At 36.9% G+C, this 21,781-nt stretch overlaps 2 protein-coding genes across 3 annotated transcripts; both read right to left on the bottom strand.

Moving 5' to 3' along the window:
- Nucleotides 1-969: 969 nt before the first annotated feature.
- On the bottom strand, nt 970-11,356 carry LOC111791407 (putative leucine-rich repeat-containing protein DDB_G0290503). Of its 2 annotated transcripts, XM_023672735.1 has the most exons (12): nt 11,040-11,356; nt 10,508-10,713; nt 8,846-8,948; nt 7,386-7,586; nt 7,164-7,286; nt 6,997-7,034; nt 6,793-6,922; nt 2,461-6,618; nt 2,219-2,374; nt 1,960-2,058; nt 1,751-1,893; nt 970-1,657 (listed from the first exon to the last, which is right to left on the bottom strand). In XM_023672735.1, the coding sequence occupies exons 3-12, from the start codon at nt 8,921-8,923 to the stop codon at nt 1,369-1,371; spliced, it is 5,415 nt and encodes a 1,804-aa protein (XP_023528503.1). In that variant the 5' UTR covers nt 8,924-8,948; nt 10,508-10,713; nt 11,040-11,356; the 3' UTR covers nt 970-1,368. The 2 variants fall into 2 exon arrangements, with proteins under 2 accessions (XP_023528503.1, XP_023528512.1); XM_023672744.1 differs by lacking the exon at nt 10,508-10,713.
- Nucleotides 11,357-13,190: 1,834 nt separating this feature from the next.
- LOC111792115 (potassium channel SKOR-like) lies at nt 13,191-20,151 on the bottom strand. The gene is made up of 14 exons (XM_023673453.1): nt 20,033-20,151; nt 19,563-19,898; nt 17,731-17,955; nt 17,553-17,616; nt 17,124-17,463; nt 16,648-16,943; nt 16,456-16,536; nt 16,265-16,363; nt 15,379-15,600; nt 15,112-15,300; nt 14,959-15,034; nt 14,585-14,879; nt 14,362-14,483; nt 13,191-13,551 (listed from the first exon to the last, which is right to left on the bottom strand). The coding sequence occupies exons 2-14, from the start codon at nt 19,781-19,783 to the stop codon at nt 13,310-13,312; spliced, it is 2,472 nt and encodes an 823-aa protein (XP_023529221.1). The 5' UTR covers nt 19,784-19,898; nt 20,033-20,151; the 3' UTR covers nt 13,191-13,309.
- Between the last annotated feature and the right edge of the window lie 1,630 nt (nt 20,152-21,781).

Raw genomic sequence — 21,781 nt, 5'->3', positions numbered from 1 at the left:
TTCAGTTTGAACAAATAGAAATATATCGCCATACATATTTCTTTTTAAGATTCTACCAATTTTTTTTTAGAAATTAAGTGGAATTAGAAATTTTCTTTCATTACTCATATATATTTAGTTTTTTTTTTTTTTTTCATGTATATACAATCAGAAACAAAATTAACTTAATTTATATTTATCTTATTTATTATATAATTATTTTTCTTATAATATATTATTATTGAATTTATTAGAATGTTTTATATTTTATAATAAAAAGTTATATTTTTAAAAAATTGAAATTGTACATTTAAAGGTTTATACTTTTTTTTAATAAATAAAAAAAAATTTGGAGAAAATTTTCATGAAGGTTAGGAACAAAAGTAATTCTTTTGTCATCATTTTGGTGTGGATTCTAGAAAGATCGGATAGAGTTTGCATACCACATTAGTTTTCAAGCAACTATAACTGTCATCTGATAGAGTTTGCATACAACAATAGTTTTCAAGCAACTATACCACATCAGTTTTCAGGCAATTAGAGTTTGCATACAACAATAGTTTTCAAGCAACTATACCACATCAGTTTTCAGGCAATTATAACGGTATAGAGTTCGCATACAATAACAATTTTCAAACAAGTACAACGGTTAGAATGACACCATTTGAAGCTTTGCATGGGATGGGATGGGACGTGTTGGTGATGGGTGAACATGAGTTAGTGGGACCTCCGAATTACTAATGGCTTCTAAATGTATATTATATATATATATATATAAATCTACCTTTTATGGCCCATATTCTATTTCATTTCATTTTTCTTCATTTTTAAAAATATATGTCGAGTCTTTGGGCCTAATAAGCCCACGAAAACAGTCTTGCTACGGTTTTCCAAAGCCCAATAAGCCCACAAAGGAAGTGAAGTTTGAAGGCAGTTTAGTAGCCCGTTGTTTAGTTCCCATATATGGGCCAGGCCCACCATATTCTAAGCTTTGATTGAGAATGGACATGGTTTCATTGCTATCTCTTCGTAATATTTGGAGAGTTAAGTGTCCTGTAGCCACGAAGAAGGTATATTTCTTCATTTACTGTACAGAAAAAAAATTACATGGAAATAGAACACAACATCCTATACTTCATAATGCTCTACCAACTGGTGAATCAATACGTGCAGAAGGCTTTCTTCTTATTTACACAAAACTGTTGCATTTTCACTTGTGCAGCTCACTCAACTCTTAACTCGTACCGCCTCGCTCCCTTGACTATCAATATCCTTGGTCATATCATGCTCGAACCCGAAGATGGAGCCCTTGGTGTAATATTTGAACTGGAACGTGATTTCAACAACCTATGAAAGACACAATAGAGACCACCTTAGGAAGCCAAGAAGCTACGAAGGAGAATGCTCCTCTCGGGATGACCACGATGGTCGATTATTGGCATTTAGAAGCTTCCTGGACGCTCGGACGTTCTTGACAGTCATCATGAGCTTCTGTCTCTCCCCTTCAACCTCTGCAAACTGAAGGCTTAATTGGGAGTAACGGTCATGCATCTCTCTCAGCTCAGTCTCGACAGTTGTGTACTTTCCCTTTAGATCTAACATGTCTTTGATTAACTCATTGATGTCTCGAAAGCTTCGGAATATCGCTTCTTCATCGCCGTGTTGCTTCAAGAAAGAACTGAACCACAAACCAAAAATTTTGTTGAAAACATCAAGAGAAGAAAAATGCTAATAAGAATCAAATTTGCCATGCTCGTACTGTGTGATGTACCTCTGAAAATGTAGGCTCGGTTTCTTTTTAGCTCGCAACGCTTCAGCGAGCTCGATCTCCAAAGCTAGTACCCGTTCTAAAGCATTGCCACTGCTCGAAAACTCCTTGAACAGAGGGAATATGCTTCCTAGTTCTTCGTTCACCTGAACAAACGAACCGAAGTGTCAGCACGTCGATTTACACGTCGAAAATTGGTAATTATGGACTACCTTATGTAACTGCATCAGTTGACATTCTAACCCAGGAAAATCCGCCTCAGAAGTATGATCATCAGGCACAAGCGAGTTTTCGTTTTTCAATCTTTCCAACTGCAAGTAAGAACACAAGAGATGACTATAACGACATCTAAAACGAACATGTTTGGATTCATATCTCAGGATCTTCCTTCTTGCAGTCCTCAAGCTGTTAAACGATACGATAAATCAAAAAACGAAACCTGAACTTTCTTTCTCAATACAGCTTACTAACCTCTTCATTTAGGTGATCCATGCTAAATTTCAAGCTTTGAGCTCTGAAGTTATCATTTACCAGAGCTAAATGCTTTGTCTCATCATGCAGTGAGCCATCTTGATTGCCAGGAGAGCCATCTTGGAGCCCGTCGACACTTCTCAACATCCGAACATCCTGCCATTGACACGACACACGAAAATGCGATACTTTTCTCAGCAAACCAAGCAGAGTAAGCCAAATTAGACAATGACATCATATACCTGCTCGGGTCGCCCTCGACCATTGACGAAAGCTTGTGAATTATCGGTCTCATCAGCTGAAACCGATCTTGTGCATTCCGCTTCTTCACAAGGAGCTGCATTTTCTTGGTCTGAGGACATTTTGTAACTCTCCAGTAAATCTTTCATTAGGTTCAGTTCCATTGAAAATTTTAGTTTATCATCATTACATTTCTTCAAACAATCTTCAAGCTTTTGTTTTTCTTCCTTGCAGCATTCAAGGCTAATAGAACAGCATTCTTTTTCAGCCTTCACCAAATCATACGCCTTCGTTATTTCCCGCTTTTCGGAAACAGCTGCGTTCAAGTTATCTTCCAGCTCCAGGATCTTATTTCCGAGCTCTTCATTTCGTTTTATGTGAGAAACTTCAGTTCTTTTCCTATTTTCGACTTCATCGATTGCATCTTGCAACTTCCACAGCATTTCTTCACTGTGTTTCTTAGACACAGAGAGCTGGTGCTTCAGTTCCTGCAACTTCGTTTCGTATTGCTCTTTGATGAATGCAATTCTAAGAGACTCTTGCACGGAATTCAATGTCCCTTCGTTCTCTTTCTTTTCACGAAGTTGTCGACCTTCTGCGTCGGCCTTGTCTTTTAGATCCTTCAAGTGAGTAGTCAAGTTCTTGAATTCTTCTGTTCTCAAGATTTGTTCAGAAAGCCTCTGGGTTAGATCATTACACTTATTCTGCAAGATTACCATCTCGTCGCTCATACCTTCGAGCATGATTATATGAGCGTGCTGTTCGTCCAATTTCGATCGGACAACCAACAAACTTACTTCCAATTCTTCCTTACAAAGCAACAAATCATGAATTTCAGTTTCATAAGTCTTCAACTTTTTCCCCAGTTTTTCAATCTCTTGAGCATGATGAGTTCTATCAGCATCAGCTGCAACCTCCAAAATTTTAGTCTGGTTTCGTAATTCCTCGGACTGAATCGTCACTTTTTTGTTTGCATCAAGAAGCGTTTTGTTTTCCGAAGCAAAAGCTTCTAACTCGGTTTCTGATAACACAAGTTTCTGAACAAGATTTTCAAGATGGTTCTGATACTGAGATCTTATGAAAACTAGGCTAACATCTGCCGCTATTGAAAATTCATGCATTTCACATAATTCACATTCCAAACAAACCAAGGAAGAGTTTTCTTGATCGAAGCGCTTAAGAAGTTCCTCGGACCGAAGTAAATCTTCGTTGAGTCTTGATTTCTCCGACTCGAGCTTCGATACCAATCGCTTGAGACTTCCAACTTCGGCCTTCGTTTTCTCAAAATGATCATCGAGATCTTTAATTCTTTTCTCCAAACTATTTCTCAAACTTTTCTCTGATTCAGAATTATCTTTTGAACGATCCAGCTCAAACTTAAGCTTCATTGATTCCTCTACTTTTTCATGTAATGACTCAACTAGAGCGTTTTTCTCCTTCGCTAAGAGTTCGATCGTAAACTTACAATTTCCAAGTTCTTCATCTACCAATCTCAGCGCCATCATTTCATTTTCAAGCCCATTGTTTTTAGAAGTCAGTTGTTCGAGTTCATCCTCGACATGATCGAGAACAGACAGAAGTTCTTTATGCTGCTGGGTAAATTTATCTCCAGCTTCACTGCTATTAATGTTTTCAGAAACAGTCTCCATTGCTATATGAAACTTTTGCACTAGTTCATTCGCTTTATCCAATCGGTCGACCGTGTCTTGTCTTACACGTTCAAGATTCTCTTTCATGATTAGATTCTCTGATGCTGCTGTGCTCAAGGACTTTTGAGCCATATCTCTTTCTTCCATTAGACGCTCGTTCTCGTTCATTAGCTGAAGAACTTTCTTGCATGCATCAAGATGGAGATTTTCGAACTGCGAAACCACGCCTGCTAAGCTCTTTGAATCCAAATCATCATGAACAGAATCACCTAAGGTAAAGAGATTGTTACAGTTTTTGTCACAGGAAGCCAATAAGTTACTCAACTTATCATGAGCAAAATCAACAGTATTATGCAGATCCTCCTTCACTGAAACGAGGTTGTCGAATTCAACTTTACGAGCTTTGAATTCTTCGTGCAAAGAAGAAATCTCATTACGAAGTTTTTCGTTTTCAAGGCTTTTCTCCATCATTAAATTTTCCAGCTCTAACTTCTCCATATGACAAGTCTGATACTTTTTCTCAAAAGTTCTATATTCTGTCATCAAGGCCTCACATTCTGCCATTTTCTTGGCCCGCAAGGAATTTTCACGAGTAACGTTTAATAAATTTTCTTCTAAAACTTCAGTCTTCGATTCCATTTCGTTGTATTTTGCAACGATCGCAGTTTTATATTTATTAAGAGAATCAATCTCTTCCAAAGAAGCTTGCAGTTCAAGAAACAATAATTCCTTGGACTTGGTTGATAGTTCCAGCTGCTGACTAATCTCATTCATTCTCTCTTTCATAAGTCGAAAACCAGAACTCGCTTCAAGCAACGTTTCTTGCAGCGTCTTTGAAAATATATCCAGGTGTATGTTTACTAAATGCACTTCAAAGACTTCATCTTCAACCTTTTGATACAGCCCTTCCTGCAAGTAGAGAGACCTTTTCAAGTCTTCAGAGAAAATACCGCCCGTAAAATGATATTTCTTTACCCCTGCATCATGATTCTGACACTGCAAGAGTTTTCCCGTAGAAAATTCCTCCAATTCGACTTTTGGATTCGAACCTATTTCACAGTATTCTCGACTACTTGGAAGTGAAGAACCAGTAAGTGCATGCTTAATGAGGTTCTCATTAGTTTTATACATGGACGTCACCTGGACGGATAGTAGATCGAGGTCCTTCTGTAGCTGATTCACGGCAATTGAGTAGTTTAAGCGTGCCCTTTTGAGAGCCGTCTCAGCACTAAAAACCCTCCTTTCAAGCTCCTTGTTGATGAAATCTGAGCTCTTCTTCTCTTCAGCAAACTTCATTAAATGGTTATTCATTTCATGATGCAGGGCTTCTATTTCATCCTTAGAAGCCGTGATAGTATATATACATGTTGCATGCTCATTTCTGAGATTCTGCAGCTCTCCAATAATCTGTCTCTGATTTTCCTCAAGTTCATGGATAAAAGCTTCATAATAGCATTCCATTTGGTCCATTTTCTGTGCAAGGCTTTCCTGTTTCGCTTTTGACTCGTCCAACTCCCTTAGAAGTTCAAAAATTTTCCCTTTCATTGAACTGAAGGCATCTATAGAATTGGGCTCGTACGACACCAGACCCGGTATAAGACAATGAAGCATGCTATCAGTGTGGTAAATGTCTGAATCGAACCCAGTTCCCGATGCCAATATCGGGGAGTTTAACTTTCGGATCTCATTTTGGTTTGCTTTGACACATGAAATTTCCTGTTCCGTTCGTTCTCTGAAATCTTGTAGAAAGCAGAGCAAGGCCTCCAAGTCGGCCAGAAGAAACCGAACATCTCTGTCTTGACATCCAAAGTGAGCCTTATTTAGTATATCTCTAATCTTTTCCTCCATTGTTAAGAGCCCCTTTAACCATTTTAGCTCTAACTTTTGGGATAAGTTATCCTGGTCACTATCCACAATTTCTTTTCTAGATTCTGAAAGACTTGATTGCAAATTTTTTAATCTCTCGAGCTCGTTTTTAAGGTTTAAACACTCGGATTTCAATACTGAAACTTCTTCTGTCAGTTCTTTACCTGAAGAAGTCTCAGAAGCAAGCTGCCAAGCAAATTTTTGTGTTTCGACATCCATATCATCGACATGATTTTGCAGAGTGCTTACCTCTAGCTTCAACTCGACAATCGAGGACTTGGCTACTTCCAAGCTTTCTCTAAGTCTATGATTTTCTTTATATACAGCAGCCAGTTCACCATCAGCAGCATAGTCAGAACCCCAGTTATGAGCCCATTTATTGGATCCCTGCACTGAATATTGATGATCACCCTGGTCTCCTTTCTCTGACCCAGGACTTTGGCCAGTGAAAATGGCACCTAGATCACCAGATACTGTGCTTTTTATGCTGTCAATGTCATGTTTCTCAGCATATAGACTTTCTGAAGTATTGGACGAGCCATCGAAACCGGTTGCTGAATCTGCATACTCTTCTTTTCGCCCAACCTCGTCTTCCAGTAAGGGGAGTTCGCTATATACTTCTTTGGACCTAATTCTTGCATTGACCTATTTCAGCCAAGGTGGAAGTGGGATGGGAAGCACAGGGAGAAATGTTTTTTAGTAGCAGAACAATTTCACTGAAATCTGAATATACAAAAAGAGCAAGCCAAAGCTAAAGGAGTACACAAAGATTTTCTAATTGGCTAAATTGGAGTATAGTATAACAATTGATAAGAAAACCTTATTTGAATGATTATTCACTGAATCATCGGATAGTGACACTTTTCCGCTAGGAGATTCACCATGACTATTTTGATCGGAGAACGTCGGAAGCCCCCTCTCCCTAAGCTCCCTTTGCTGCTCAAACTCCCTAAAGATAATGAGTAATAAATGTTAATAGGATGAAAATAGGATAGATTATGAAAGTTTCATTTTAAGTAGTACCTGAAACCAGTTTTAGAAGTAAGAAGCTGTACAGTAACCTGCCATTGAATATGATTGAACGATATGTTACAGTCAAATTATAACAAATATGATTGAATATGATTGAACGATATTGATAAGAGCTTTGAGCTATATGTTAGGAACGCCAAGCCTTTAAAAATTCTTACATGTAAAATAGTTCCTGATTCACACCCATTAAGAGGCAGGGCAACAGCTGAAGGCTTCAATGCATCAGCATAATCAGCAAGATTGATGTCAGCTTCCCCAAGAATGCTCGAACGAGACGAGCCCTATTATTGTTGGGATTTGGTCCAAAAAGAAGTTAGAGCAAACAAGAAGTTAAAAAACAATCGAAGAACGAGAAAATGAAGTGTTAATAGAAATACTACCATGGTCACCACAAGTTTATAGAGCTTATCATCATATTTCTTTGTTCTAGTGTCTTGAAGAAGCCTAGCTGTTTCATAGATAGGATCAGCCCATTTGCAGGCTCCATTTTTCACATTTGCTTTAGTTGTCTTTGCTGTTGCCTTTCCAGAATCAGCAGGAATAAAAGATATAAATAGTTTGTCCCATCCAAATTGCGGAATCTGGATCGAGCAGGAGAGAACAAGATTCAGTCGTTGCTAAATGATACGATTGGTTGCATTCGATATCGTAGGCAGTATTTTATGTCAAAATAAAAGGTTATACTGTATTACTAACGAGTCTGTTGACAACTGAAAACGGCCAATGAAGGAAGAAAAAGAAAGAGGAACAATTCAGATGTAAGAGTTTAAGCTTCAATGACTTGGGAATCATACTAGAAATCCAGGCATTCAAACCAAATAAGACAATGAACAACAATCCAATCATCACATGCCAGAAAACATGTTGTCTTTCGTGTTTTTCCATTCTTACCATATAACACAACTTTACTCAGTCATGCCCACTCTACAAGGACTGAGTTCCTGAAGATTAGCTCATACGCATGATTGATATCACTGATTGAATCCAATATTAGAATCCTCCCACTAAGCACCCATCTTATGCTGGCTACCCTTTTCTAGTTCTTTTATATTGTAACAGCCTAAGCTTACCGCTAAAAGATATTGTCTGCTTTGGCCCGTTACGAACCACCATCAGCCTCATGGTTTTAAAACGCGTCTACTAGGAAGAGGTTTCAACACTCTTATAAGGAATGCTTCGTTCTCCTCTCCAACCGATGTGGGATCTCACAATCCACCCCCCTTGGGCGCCTAACATCCTCACTAGCACACCGCCCGGTATCGTTTTCTTTCATTACCTTATTGTGAAACTATTTGGTTAAATTGCATGTTTTTAAAGTATTTAGAAAGGGCACCCCAAGCATGATTTTTTAGTAAATTATCTTTAGCATGTTTGCATGTATCTTAAATTATAAATGTTTGATTGCTAAGTGACGACTCCAACCAGCGCATGTGCGGAAAGTCGGGTCGTTACAAAAGGTATCAAAGCCAAACACCGGGTGGTGTGCCAGCGAGAACGCTGGCCCCCAAGGGGAATGGATTGTGAGATCACACATCGATTGGAGAGGGAAACGAAGCGTTTCTTATACGGGTGTGGAAGCCTCTACCTAATAGATGCGTTTTAAAAACCTTGAAGGAAAGCCCAAAGAGAACAATATTCTCTAGCGGTGGGCTTAGGCTGTTATATATATTCTATATATTAGTCTATAAATGAACAATATGTTTGTTGTGATATGAACACAATATCAAAAGGAAAGCATTGGAAGCATGTTTCCAAATGAGACACCTAGAAAGTACATAGAACATAGAAAGGAAATAAAAGTAAATATGGAAGAATCTGGTAATGAAGTAAGCTGACTTACATGCGTGGCATGAAATTGAAGCCTGAAGACCACCTTTACTCTTGTCTTCTCAAGCTTCCATTTAGCATTCCTCGACATTTTTATGCAATATCGCAATCATCCACTGCACAAAATTTCATTTAAACAACAGCTTCGTCTTATTCCTAAGTATGATTCTGTAAACTGACGAGGAAAGTGACCCCATATTTCTCTTCAAAAACAGCCTTTTGGAAATAAATACATGAGGAAGAATCTTAATGAATGAAAAAAGGCTTGAACACAATCATATCAGGGCTTGTCAAAAACAGCCTAAGATATAGCCAATAATGTAGGCAATAAATTAGTTTTCCATCACCACAATCATATCAGGGCTTCTCAGATTATGCATAAAACTTTAGCAGTTGAGCAAAAGAGGAAACAGCAAGTAAAAGTGAAATCTCATAGAGTTGAATGACACAAATACAACTTAAGTTACGAATTCAAACTTAGACCTTCCCCTTGACCACAATATCATAGCAACTTTTAAGTATCACAATGAAAGGATAATGAATCCCTTTTCTCAGCTGGAAAATAGGAAAATGGGAGAGCATGAAGTAGTATATGCTTGTACTCGGTAATCGAACTAGGAAATATAAAAAGAACCGACTTGGGAAAACATTAAAGTCATGAAACAAAGGGGCATTCTGTGAGATCCCACCTCGGTTGGGGAGGAGAACAAAACATTCTTTATAAGGGTGTGAAAACCTTTCCCTATCATACGCGTTTTAAAATCCTTGAAGGGAAGCCCGAAAGGGAAAGCCCAAAGAGGACAATATCTCCTAGCAGTGGGTTTGGGTTGTTACAAATGGTATCAGAGCCAAACATCGGGCGATGTGTCAACGAGGAGACTAAACCCTGAAGGGTAATGGACACAAGGCGGTGTGCAAGCAAGGACATTGGACTCCAAAGGGGGTGGATTGGGGGGTCCCATATCAATGTCGGGGCCTAGATTGTGAGATCCCACATCGATTGGGGAGGAGAATGAAGCATTCTTCATAAGGGTGTGGAAACCTCTCCCTAGAAAACGCGTTTTAAAAACCTTGGGCTTAGGTCGTTACACATTCAACAAGAGTTTGGAAGTACATGCAGAGGACACACAAGAAATTAGGCAATGCTGAACAACAGACCAAGTCAATACTAATGTACTCAATACTTTCTTTGTTTAATGAAAATTACAATCAGTAACGATCAAAATGCACATAACCAAAGCATAGCTGTACTGATAAAACTCTAAATCCATATTAGACTCTACCTAGACTTTGGGTGAACAATTCCAGCAGGCAGACTCTACCTAGACTAGAAATTCAAATTTACAGTCACGGGCTGTTAGTAGATCACATCAAAAGGTCAGACCAGTACCATTGAGAAGAACAGTGAAAGAAGATGACAACTGAACATCATTGGGTTAGGGAATAACAAGCATACAAAAAACAGAACATCCGAACTTTAAAATCAAAATTTGACGAAGAGAGCAAACCATGAAATGCTGGAGATTCAGCTCAAGCATCTTGAACCCAGATAACACATTATTTCTTAAACAATAAGGGAAACAAAAGGGAAAACAAGAAGAAGAAAACAGCATAAGAGCAAGGAGAAGAAGAACAGAAAAACAATTCAGAAACATATGAGAATTCTTAAACGCACCTTCTTGGATGAGACACAAACTTGTCAGAAACGCCAAATTTTAGAGACAAAATTCAAACCATCCAGTAGAAAACCCCCGGATCCAGGCACTGGAAACAGCAATGACCTAAACAAAATCCACCCACGCAAACGGACAAAGCCGTGATCTAGAAAACAGCCCCATTCAAAAAAATGCCGTTCGTGCACTGAATCCCAGAACAAGAAAACTGACAATTCCAAAAAGAACAAACAAGCTGTCATACCCACAACAAATGATACAAATCCCCATACTGTCGTCTAAAAAGTAATGCAATACTGAGGAAACAAAGCAAGCGAAGAGTGTCTCTGAACAGTCCATAGTATCAACTCTCCCATCACATGTAACACATGCAACACAAAAANACGCCAAGAGCAGGAAAGTGAACAGAAGAGTGATATCACCACGCCAGTAAAAGTCGCGAAACGAATAAGATTAAAAACAGATTGATTAACATTATTAGAACACTTGGAATATTAAACTAATTGGGGTTAGTAAGCAAATGTAGTTGAGTACCTTGATTAAGCTGCGGATCTGCAGGTGCTTCGGTTGGAAGAAAGAGCATGGAATCTTTACTGAAAATCCCGCAAAGAAGCAAGAGAAAAAAACGGAGAAGATGAAGAAATTGAGTGGTAGGCTTGGAGTGGGCTCTCAGTGTTTGTTGGTCAGGATTAGGAGAGAAGGATAGTGGAGGAGGGAGTGACGGCGGCGGCGACGGCGGAGGAGGTGGTGGTGGCGCAGAGGAGCCGTAAAAAAGAATAGAAATATGGATTTAAAAGGCATTAATAAGGTGAAATGGAGCTGAGATTTCAGCTCACAAATCAACTTCAGGAACCCGCCAAAAGCCTGTGATTGCCTGTCCTCCAATTAGTTATTTTCTTAATCACCCTCTTCCATTTCCTTCATTTACGGATATACCCTCCCTTTTTCACTTAATTCCTCTCATTGCCCTTTCTCTTTTCAAAAAAAAAAAAAAAAAANATAATTATTTTGTCATATAAACATGGAATAAATTAGAATTAAAATCTGTTTTTATTAGACTTATAATGGTAATTAATTTTTTTTATATATTAAAAAGTTTACTACAAAATCAATCAAACCATCGTAATCCAATCATTTAACAAACTTTGTTTATTCTATGAAATTGATTCAACTAATACATATTATTATTATTGAAGCCAACCAAAATAATCCAAATATATTATTATAATTTAGAATTAAAAGGAATTAAATGAAATAATTAAAAATAAAAATAAAATAAATGGGTGAAAATATGTGGGGGGAAGCGGAAATGGACAAGTGAATGTAGCCAAAGAGCTGGGGGGGGGGGGGCGGNATGCACCAAAATGGGGCGCACTCTGGGCCACCCCTGCACATGGCCTTCCTAATACGGTGTCGTTTTCTTTACTGCCCTCTCTAAATTCTATTTCTTCACTAATCACTCCTAATCTTCAAATAATTAAGTATATATATTATATAATTAAATGCCCCTTTTCTCCCCCTTTGCCTATGTTATTTACAAACTTGTCGTCTAATCAGCAATAAGTGTTAACGTGTTATGGTTAGTAATTTACATGGCTTGTATATGTAACAGCTCAGATCCACCGCTAGCAGATGTTATTTTCTTTAGGCTTTCCTAAAACACGTCTCCTAGGGGAAGGTGGGGAAGGTTTTCACACTCTTATCAAGGGTGGTTTGTTCTCATTGGGAAAGGTTTCCACACCCTTATAAATGGTGGTTTGTTCTCCTCCGCAACCAAGGGGAAGGTTTTCACACTCTTATCAAGGGTGGTTTGTTCTCATTGGGAAAGGTTTCCACACCCTTATAAATGGTGGTTTGTTCTCCTCCCCAACCAAGGGGAAGGTTTTCACACTCTTATCAAGGGTGGTTTGTTCTCATTGGGAAAGGTTTCCACACCCTTATAAATGGTGGTTTGTTCTCCTCCCCAACCAAGGGGAAGGTTTTCACACTCTTATCAAGGGTGGTTTGTTCTCATTGGGAAAGGTTTCCACACCCTTATAAATGGTGGTTTGTTCTCCTCCCCAACCAATGTGGGACATCACAACCCCCTCCAGGGCCAGTGTGCTCGCCCAATGTGGGACATCACAACCCCCTCCAGGGCCAATGTGCTCGCTGACACTCTTTCCTTTCTCCAATGGATTGTGATGTCCCACATTGGTTGGGGGAAGAGAACAAACCACCATTTATAAGGGTGTGGAAACATTCTCCTAGCAGACGCGTTTTAAAGCCTTTAGGGGAATAAAATTAAAATTGCTAGCGGTGGATCTAGGCCGTTACAGTATATATGTCGATCCCATATGATATCAATCATCGACTTAATAATTAATAATGAAATAATGGTCGAAAAACCTAATGATTTTCTAAATGCAATAATGTTTGTTTTCTTAAATCTTTTGATCTCAAATTTATAATCAAAATAAAGTTTTACTTTTACTTTCTTTGAGAAGCATCTTTACATATTTTTTCCCATTGGATAACCACTTTATATTTTCAAAAAGCTCCTGTGGTTCCCTTTGTTTTCAGTTATTCTTTGCTGTGGAATAAGTCTAATTTGACCAAACTGAAACAATTTTGAAAAATAAACTCAAAAATTGAATGGTTTGGTTCGATTCAAATTACTGAAATGGGTAAAGATGAGTTTGGAAGGGCATCAAAATGATCTACTTTTTTATTCATCAAACATTACATTTACACATGCCAAGCGGAAGAATGGGAAACCAAAAATTTATTGATTGCACACAACAATAGCCAATTGCCCCAACTCTCTAATGAGTTTCAGGAGCAAGATAGAGCTTTTGGCATTCATCAATCATATGAACATCATGAATTTTACCTCCATCTTCTGATAATATACAACATTTGTCTGAAATTTGTAGCTGATCTGATGCTACTTCGATTAGCTCTTCCATAGTGAGTGGAACCCATAACACTATTCCAGGTCTCTTGTTTTCTTCACGATTCCATGGGTGGAAGGGGAACACTGTACATTTCTTTGAGTGTTTTTTTGCTGTAAAAATAACAAATGTTCATTGAAAACAATCCTTCTCTTTCCTTTCGGAATCAATCAAAATTAAAACTGGACCATGTGTTCTCTGAAATCATATTCAACATGTTGAGGATTGTTGGGAGAGGAGTCTCACATCGACTAATTAAGGAGTTGATCATGAGTTTATAAGTAAGGAATACATCTCCATTGATATGAGGCCTTTTAGGGAAACCAAAAGCAAAACCATGAGAGCTTATGCTCAAAGTGGACAATATCATTTACAATTGTGGAGGTGTGTGATTCATAACATGGTATCAGAGTCATGCCCTTAACTTAGCCATATCAATAGAATCCTCAAATGTCAAATAAAGAAGTTCTGAGTCTCGAAGGTGTAGTCAAAAGTGACTCAAGTGTCGAACAAAAGGTGTACTTTGTTCGAGTGCTCCAGAGAAAAGGAGTCGAGCCTTGATTAAGGGGAGGCTGTTCGAGGGCTCCATAGACCTCATAGTAGACTCTATGGTGTACTTTGTTCGAGGGGAGGATTGTTGAGGATTGTTGGGAGAGGAGTCCCACATCGGCTAATTAAGGCTAATTAAGAAGTTGATCATGGGTTTACAAGTAAGGAATACATCTCTATTGGCACGAGACCTTTTGGAGAAATCAAAAGCAAAGCCATGAGAGCTCATGCTCAAAGTGGACAATATCTATTATTGTGGAGAGTCGTGATTCCTAACCCAACATACCATAAGTAAAATGAAGATCAATTTGCTTATGACTTGTGCAGAATACTGATGAAATAGAGATAGAGAAGAGAATAGGTCTGATGAATACCTGGGAATTCTCGAGAGGAATAAGGGGTTTCTGACAACTGAGTAGCTTCTGCCTCTTCCAAGAGCTTTAGCAAGTTCTTGTTTCCACAAATCCGGCCTTCATCAAGCGGGGTGTTTCCCCATCTACAGTACAGAAATGATCACACTGACGATGAAATTGTTGATACAATATGGAAACAAATGAACCAAATGCTTTTCCATAAGCTTACAAAATATATGAATACCTGTCCTTTGAGAAAACACTAGCCCCTGATTCTAAAAGCAACTTTGCCATCAAATGCAGCCCTTCTGAAGCAGCTACATGTAATGGTGTTCGAAAATCGTAGTCTTTGGAGTTGGGGTCAATACCATAGCACAATAATCTCTTGAGAAGATCTGAATCGCCCCTTGAAACTGCTATACAGAGGAAGCTACCAGCATTTTCAACCTTCAATGAAGCTCCTTGTTTAGAAAGCAAAACAGCAACTTGATCATTTCCGTTCTTGACGGCTTCCATTAATGGAGTATTGCCGAAGTTATCTGGGAAAAGGCCAGAGAACATCAGTAAGGTAAAAGAGATGTAGAAACCTCAAAACTTGTACTCTGCTGTATAATTAACCTTTAAGGTCAATGTTTACTCCTTCCTGTATTAGGAAACCAACAATATCCTCGAATCCTCTGGATGCTGCAAGATGCTGTGGAAAAACAACTAATTGTTTAGCCAAAGTAATTCAATATCATATAATAAAAGGTCTGGGAGTCTGCTCCATACCAATGGCGATCTTCCATCATAATCTGTCTTGTTTGGATCAGCTCCAGCTCGAACAAGACCTTTTAATTGGTATAAATCTCCATGATATGCTGCACTGTTCACCTTGAGAGCAAGCTCAGCTTCTTGTTTTCCAATATGAAATGAGATATCAGATTCCAATTGCTTAACTCGAAGGTTTGATTCCTTTCCCTACAAGTATGGAATCCTTAGTTGTGTTACAGATGCGTTCTAACTGAAGTTCTTGAAGTTAATAGTGAAATGTGTTACCTCTAGAAGGTTGTTCAAGATTTTCCTCCCGTCGTAAAAGTATATGTCGAGGATATTTGTAAAGGACTGTTTATCAAGGCGCAAGAGCCTACATAATTCACACACTCGAACTGTATAGGGTTGAGGAATATTGCAAAGAATTGAAATCTCTCCAAAAGAGCTATTGGGTTGCAGTAAAGATATGGTCTCTTCTGAACCATCTTGTCCTATGCCCAATTCCTCCTGCAGAAATATGGTTATTTCATTCAGGCATATCGAGAGCCAAAACTTCATAAAGAAAACACAAATGCTGGAAAATTTTGGTATCGGCAACATAAATCATTGGAAATAGATAATGTGAGATCTCACGTCGGTTCGGGAGGAGAATAAAGCATTCTTTATAAGGGTGTGGAAACCTCTCGCTAGTAGTCGCGTTTTAGAAACCTCGAGGGGAAGCTCGAAAGGGAAAGCCCAAAGAGGACAATATCTACTAACGGTGGGCTTGGGCCGTTACAAATGGTATAAGAGCCAAATACTAGGCGATGTGCCAGTGAGGAGGATGAGCCCTGAAGAAGGGTGGACACAAGGTGGTGTGCCAGCAAGGACGCTGGCTCCGAAGGGAGGTAGATTGGGGGAGTCCACATCGATAGGAGAAGAGAACGAGTGTCAGCAAGGACGCTGGTCCCCAAAGGAGGTGTCGGTTGGAGAGAAGAATGTAGCATTCTTTATAAGCATGTGGAAACTTCTCCCTAGCAAATGTGTTTTAAAAACCTTGAGGAAAAGTCCAAAAAGGATAATATATGCTAGCGGTGGGCTTGGGCCGTTACAGATAAAATCATACGTGGACTCATTTTGAGTCAGGGGTGGGTGCAGAATTTTTAAAGAAAAAAGACAAGTGGGTTCATACCAGCTCACCATGACAGACAAAATAAAGTTGATCTACCACATTTCCTTGCTCCATTATCACCTCTCCAGGGAGAAAAAACTCTTCATGGAGTTTAATAACCTACAAGGGAACCAAAGAAATAACATGAATATTTTTAACAATTTCTTGAAAGAATTGATCATCAGCAACAAACTAGCAAATAACATGCTTACTATTTGATTGATGAATTCTGGAGAACACCCTCTAAAGAGAGAAACATTCTGAACATAAGGCAAGTATAATGTTTGGGAAATCTGCACGAAGTGAAATACCGTCATGCTAGCAATCGGTGCACATTTATGCAATGAAGAAAAAATAGAAAGCCAACCCTGATATGCATATTACGTTTAAACTAAATTATGTACCTTAGCACGGATTGATATTGGGATGTCCTGTAGAACAGTAGCCTCAGTGTAACTACTTTCATACTGTAAACGTAAGTGACCTTTAATCTGATCACGGATTTCCCTGCTAAGTCTATTCCTGTTCATGTATTTCATTACATCTGTCATTTTATCTCTGAATTTCACCGTCTTGGATCCTTTTACAATCAATGCAGTCATGTTACCAATCAAGTAAGCACCGAGAACCATGTCAAATGACACATAAATCATTATGAATATCATTTCCCTCAAGTTGACTGCATGTATATCTCCGTAACCTGTTCACACACAAATAATAAAAAGAAAAGTTCAATGTGGAGAATTTCACTTCCAAGTTCAAGCAAATAACCAACAAAACAGGAAACTATAATCATTTCAGATAAACAGAATATGCATCAACAATTTTTGAGATAACAGGAAAACTATATAATCATTTAAGATGTGTAGAAGGTACTTACCAACAGTGGCCATGGTCACAATAGCAAAATATAAAGAGGTGGTGTAGCGTTTCCACAAATCAATATCTCTGAAATGTGAGTAACTATAGTCTCCCAATTTCAAGCTTCCAATCCATGTGTACCCTTCTTGAGAAGCAGGAAGAGTAGTTGCCAAATAGTAAAAGATGCAGGCTGCAGTGTGTGTGCAGTAAAGTTCAACAACAAGGAGCTTGAAAATTCTAGTGAACATATAATTAATACGTATATCCTTCTCCAACGTCTGAAAAAAATCTGTGACTTTTCGCACTCGGAATAGCCTAATCCATAGGAGATATCTCACCTCCTCTCTCTTCCCACAGGCCTGTTCAAACAGACGTATAAAATTGTTAAAAACAAGAATGACTCATAAAAGAATCTTAAAATTAATGGAATGCTTCCATAGAGGGTCACCTTATAAATGATATCCCAGGGCATACAGCTAAGCAAATCAGTGACAAAAGTGGATTTCAAGTACCTATTTGAGCAGTCAAACAGTGAGTATTAATCCAGAAGAGATCAAATTACAGACCCAAGAACAGTGAGCTAATGGAAATGAAAAAGGAAGAAATGGGAAGGAAAGGAAACTGACTTGAGGGCTATTGGAGTGCGCTTATAGACCATTCGGTATGTCTGGCTGTCTCTGTAGGCAACGAAGAACTGGAAAACAATGTCAAGGAGGAAAGCAAGCTGCCCAACAATGTCGAGTATAAATAGATTCTCTGGTAATCCCCTGAAGAATCCAAATTCCATGGGTGTGAAGAAGGAGGAATAGATTGCCCATATCAGTATGAACTTTGTCCACGCCCTATACCATCTGCATTTCATTTGCACACCATGTCACTAAACACTTCACCATTTTTTGGGTTTAAAAAATAAATAATTCACAACAATTATTTTTCATATTTAAATCGTCTATGAAATAGATCTTTCAATATCATATTTAAATTTAGTGTCTACATCATTAATAAGATACAATTTATGAAAGTCAAATTCCAAAACAGTATTTTAAATAAATAAATAAAAAGTTTGTTTGATTACTCTCAAGAACATCCACGTGTTCTTCAAATGGGATGAAATCCAGAAGGCTCCACCCACCCATGTTCTTCCTTTTAAGTTTCAAAACCAAAATTTGTATGTTCTTCCACAGCACGTCTACCAATTAAAAAGCTATCTAAATGCGACAATTTCCACTTATCTTATATCAAAAAGCCCACAAAAGTTGACCTATTCATAATGAACTGTTTACTCAATTTTCCTAAACGAAATCTTAATTTCCCCCAAAAAGGAAAAAAAGCCACAAAAAAAATTCAAAAGATACCCATAAATAAAATCCCCATAATCTAAAAAAGAGGGACAAAAGGCAAAAAGTACATTAAGAAGAACAAAATGCGAACAAATAACTAAATATTCAAAATCAGCTGAAAAATTATTCTTTAATTTAAAATTAAAAAAAAAAAAAAAAAAAAAAAAAAAAAAAAANAAAAAAAAAAAAAAAAAAAAAAAAGTAAAAAATCCCAGGTCAGATCTACAAGACACCCACAAATAAGGTAATTGAGTAACTATTTCAGATCTAAGATGGTTATATTAGTATAGAATGGCATAATAAAATAACCGCATACGGCAAGATAAATATGATTCAAAAGAAAACCCAAAAATTACTCCTAAAATCTGGTGCAGCGCTTATACATGTGATGTGTGAGGAAAGTGACAACACAACCATATACTAATTTAATGTGACCGTATTGATTTAAAATCTCAAAATATATTTCTTCATTAAAATCCATCACTGGTCTTTTCCCGGCCGACCACACAAATAAATTTGATCGTTTTTACTGCTTCCACCGCCACGTGTGTGAAAACTAATTACCACCGTAAAAATTGTCTGCCAAAACAAATAAATTTTTTTTTCTAAAAATTATATATCTTTATTTTTTAAAATATGTACCGAAAGTAATTTTCTTTTAATTTTATATTTAATAGGCTATTAAAGCAATCTTGTGTTAATTAGTTAATTAGTGAAATTAAAAAAAAAAAATAGCTACTAGTTATATAGAATTAAAATTTGTTTAATACTCTTTATTATTTAAATAAATATTGAATATGTTGAAAATTTATCTAGAAATTAAATAAATATTTTTAAAGTTTAATCTAATTGGAAAGGTTTAAAAACTTATTTTTCAGATTTAAAAACCTATTAATCATATTATTTGTAAGTTAATCAGCTGTACAAAATATAAATAAATTAAAATAACTTAGAAAACAAATTAATTCGCATTGAAACTGGAAGCGGTTTTCCGACGATGGCGATTTCTGGTATACGGAGATTCATGGAGGGGAGAGTCGCATTCAGGCCAAATCGCAGCGTTTAACAAAACTAAAAATCAGTTATCAAAATCTGCGGTTCGAGAAAAGCGGATGTACCTGCTGTCAGGGAGAATAACGAGGCATTTAATGCCATTGATGAGATTTTCGCGGCTAAATCGTCTGCGAGTCGGCTCAAGTCTAAACTGTTTCTGAATCAGATTAAATCGACTCCCTCGCGACGATGAAATCCGATCACGAACGCTCTCCACCTGATACTCCTCCTCATTGGAATCAGCCTGGCGGATTCCATTCTCCTCTCTTCCGCCGATTCCGGTCATTATCGTCTCAGCCTCCTCAACACATAGAAAATCGCCGATTCACTTGACCGGAATCGCAACTCGTTGCTCTCCCTGCATCATTTGCTCGAACAGGTGAAACGTTGAAGATCTAAATCTAGAATAAAATGAAAAGGAAAAAACGGCGAAATTAATCGCTGAACTTGAATGTTCAGCTAGAAGGTTCGTGAATGATGTTGAGATGTTCATGGATTACGAAACGAAATAGAGATGAAGTTGAAAGAAGCAAACCGTGCAGATTCGATCGCTTTAAAGCTTCAGAGCTTTAAATTGTCTGTACAGATGGAATCACGAGGAAAACGAGGAGAAAATTTTTGGAAAAATGGAGAGACGCAGTTCAGATTTTCACGGAGATCCTTGCGGCTGAAGCGGGAAAGAAAAAATGCAGAAATTAAAAGAGGAAATCGGATAAAATGAAGAAGAAAGAGATTATCATTATTATTTTATTTTATTTTTTTGTTTGAAATATTCGTAACGAAGTGATCGACATCTTGGCGACCACTGGGGCTAGGAATTTATAGCTATGATTAGGGTACATTTTTTCCTATTATTATAATCGCCAATCCATTCTCATTATATTTTGCTATTTATTTTTTTAAAAATACATATTGGCTTTTATTTTCTAGAAAAATAAATATTTTAATCTTTTTGTTAATTAATAGTATTTATTTGTTGATATCAAATAATAAAAATTATATTAATATTTGCTACTTCGATCTATGATTTATCATTCATGGACGTTGAACACAAAGAAAGACACATATGACACTGTCTTAATAGATGATATTATAGCACTAAAAGAAATACACATATGGCACTGTCTTAATAGATGATATTATAGCACTAAAAGAAATACACATATGGCACTGTCTTCATTATAATAGATGATATTATGACACTGTCTTGTCTTAATTGGTGTAAAATATTCTTATTTTATTTCTAATAAAAGATTTAAGTATATATATATATATATATATNTTTTGCGCGAAATATAACCGTTTTTGATCTAGGGATTTGCATATCTAAAGGTTCTTAGATCTAATTAATTAGGGTTTTCGTATCAATATGTCTCTAAATTAACGAAGTCTATTGAGCTCAGCTCAACCAGCCTACGTACAACATAAGGTACAAAAAGTCATTTATATCATGTATCGGTGCCTCAAGCACGCTCCCATCTAAAAAAATGAATTAAATATTAAAAAACTTAAAATTTACCCTAATCAGAGTCAATGTGGTCGAGCCTGAAAGTTCACGACCACGGTGTGTTTTACAAGAATATGCATAGTGAAAACAAGATTCAAGCTTCAATGATTGAGGCCGACCAACAAAATCCAAGCTTCTATTACTACACCATTAGTTAAACTTACTCTCATAATTTGTCGTAAGCCAAACTCTTACGAAACGGTGGACCATATGTCATAATATATTGTCGTACTCTCTCTCTTTAAACGATTAAATTTTAAGTAAAGTTGCACATGATCTTGTTTTTTATATGTCACGTATTATAGAATTTAATTTGAAACATGTCGTGCTACGTGTTATATTTGCTTTTATTGTCGTTTTTTTTAAACTAATTGTATTAGAATTTAGTGTTACAAGGGATTCTATATTTAATTTTAAAAATAATAAACCTGAAAAACATTTTATTCTCAAATTCAAAAACTAACTCATTTTTTTAGGAGTTAATATAAAAAAAATACCGTCGTAAAAATAAAAATAAAAATATTTAATTGGATATTGTTTTAAAAATACCCTTTTTAACCTTTAACTTAAAAAAAAAAAATTATTATTATTATCGTAATATATAAATAACAATTTATTTACATCTCATAAATCATTTTTCTTAACGATAAAAAAGATTTAAACTTTTAATTTTTTTTAGGGTACGAATGTACTTTCACAGTGGGTTGAAAAAGTATTTTTATTAATTTAGTTTTTATTTTTATTTATGAAAGATAATAAAAAGGCTTAATTTAATTT

This window comes from Cucurbita pepo, chromosome LG01, assembly GCF_002806865.2.
Source record: "Cucurbita pepo subsp. pepo cultivar mu-cu-16 chromosome LG01, ASM280686v2, whole genome shotgun sequence".
In the NCBI taxonomy this organism is placed as follows: Eukaryota; Viridiplantae; Streptophyta; class Magnoliopsida; order Cucurbitales; family Cucurbitaceae; genus Cucurbita; species Cucurbita pepo.
This window is presented reverse-complemented; position numbering and strand designations above follow the sequence as displayed.

Bases quoted from the DNA above. Each gene is read 5' to 3' on its own strand.
- LOC111792115 (XM_023673453.1), bottom strand. From the start codon at position 19,783: ATGACCGGAATCGGCGGAAGAGAGGAGAATGGAATCCGCCAGGCTGAT. The intron at 17,956-19,562 runs GTACATCCGCTT...AATGAAATGCAG, and splicing joins GTTATTCTCCCTGACAGCAG to ATGGTATAGGGCGTGGACAA. The intron at 16,537-16,647 runs GTACATAATTTA...CACTTCGTGCAG, and splicing joins CAATATCAATCCGTGCTAAG to ATTTCCCAAACATTATACTT.
- LOC111791407 (XM_023672735.1), bottom strand. From the start codon at position 8,923: ATGTCGAGGAATGCTAAATGGAAGCTTGAGAAGACAAGAGTAAAGGTG. The intron at 6,923-6,996 runs GTACTACTTAAA...CATTATCTTTAG, and splicing joins ACTTCTAAAACTGGTTTCAG to GGAGTTTGAGCAGCAAAGGG. The intron at 2,375-2,460 runs GTATATGATGTC...TGTCAATGGCAG, and splicing joins GTCGAGGGCGACCCGAGCAG to GATGTTCGGATGTTGAGAAG.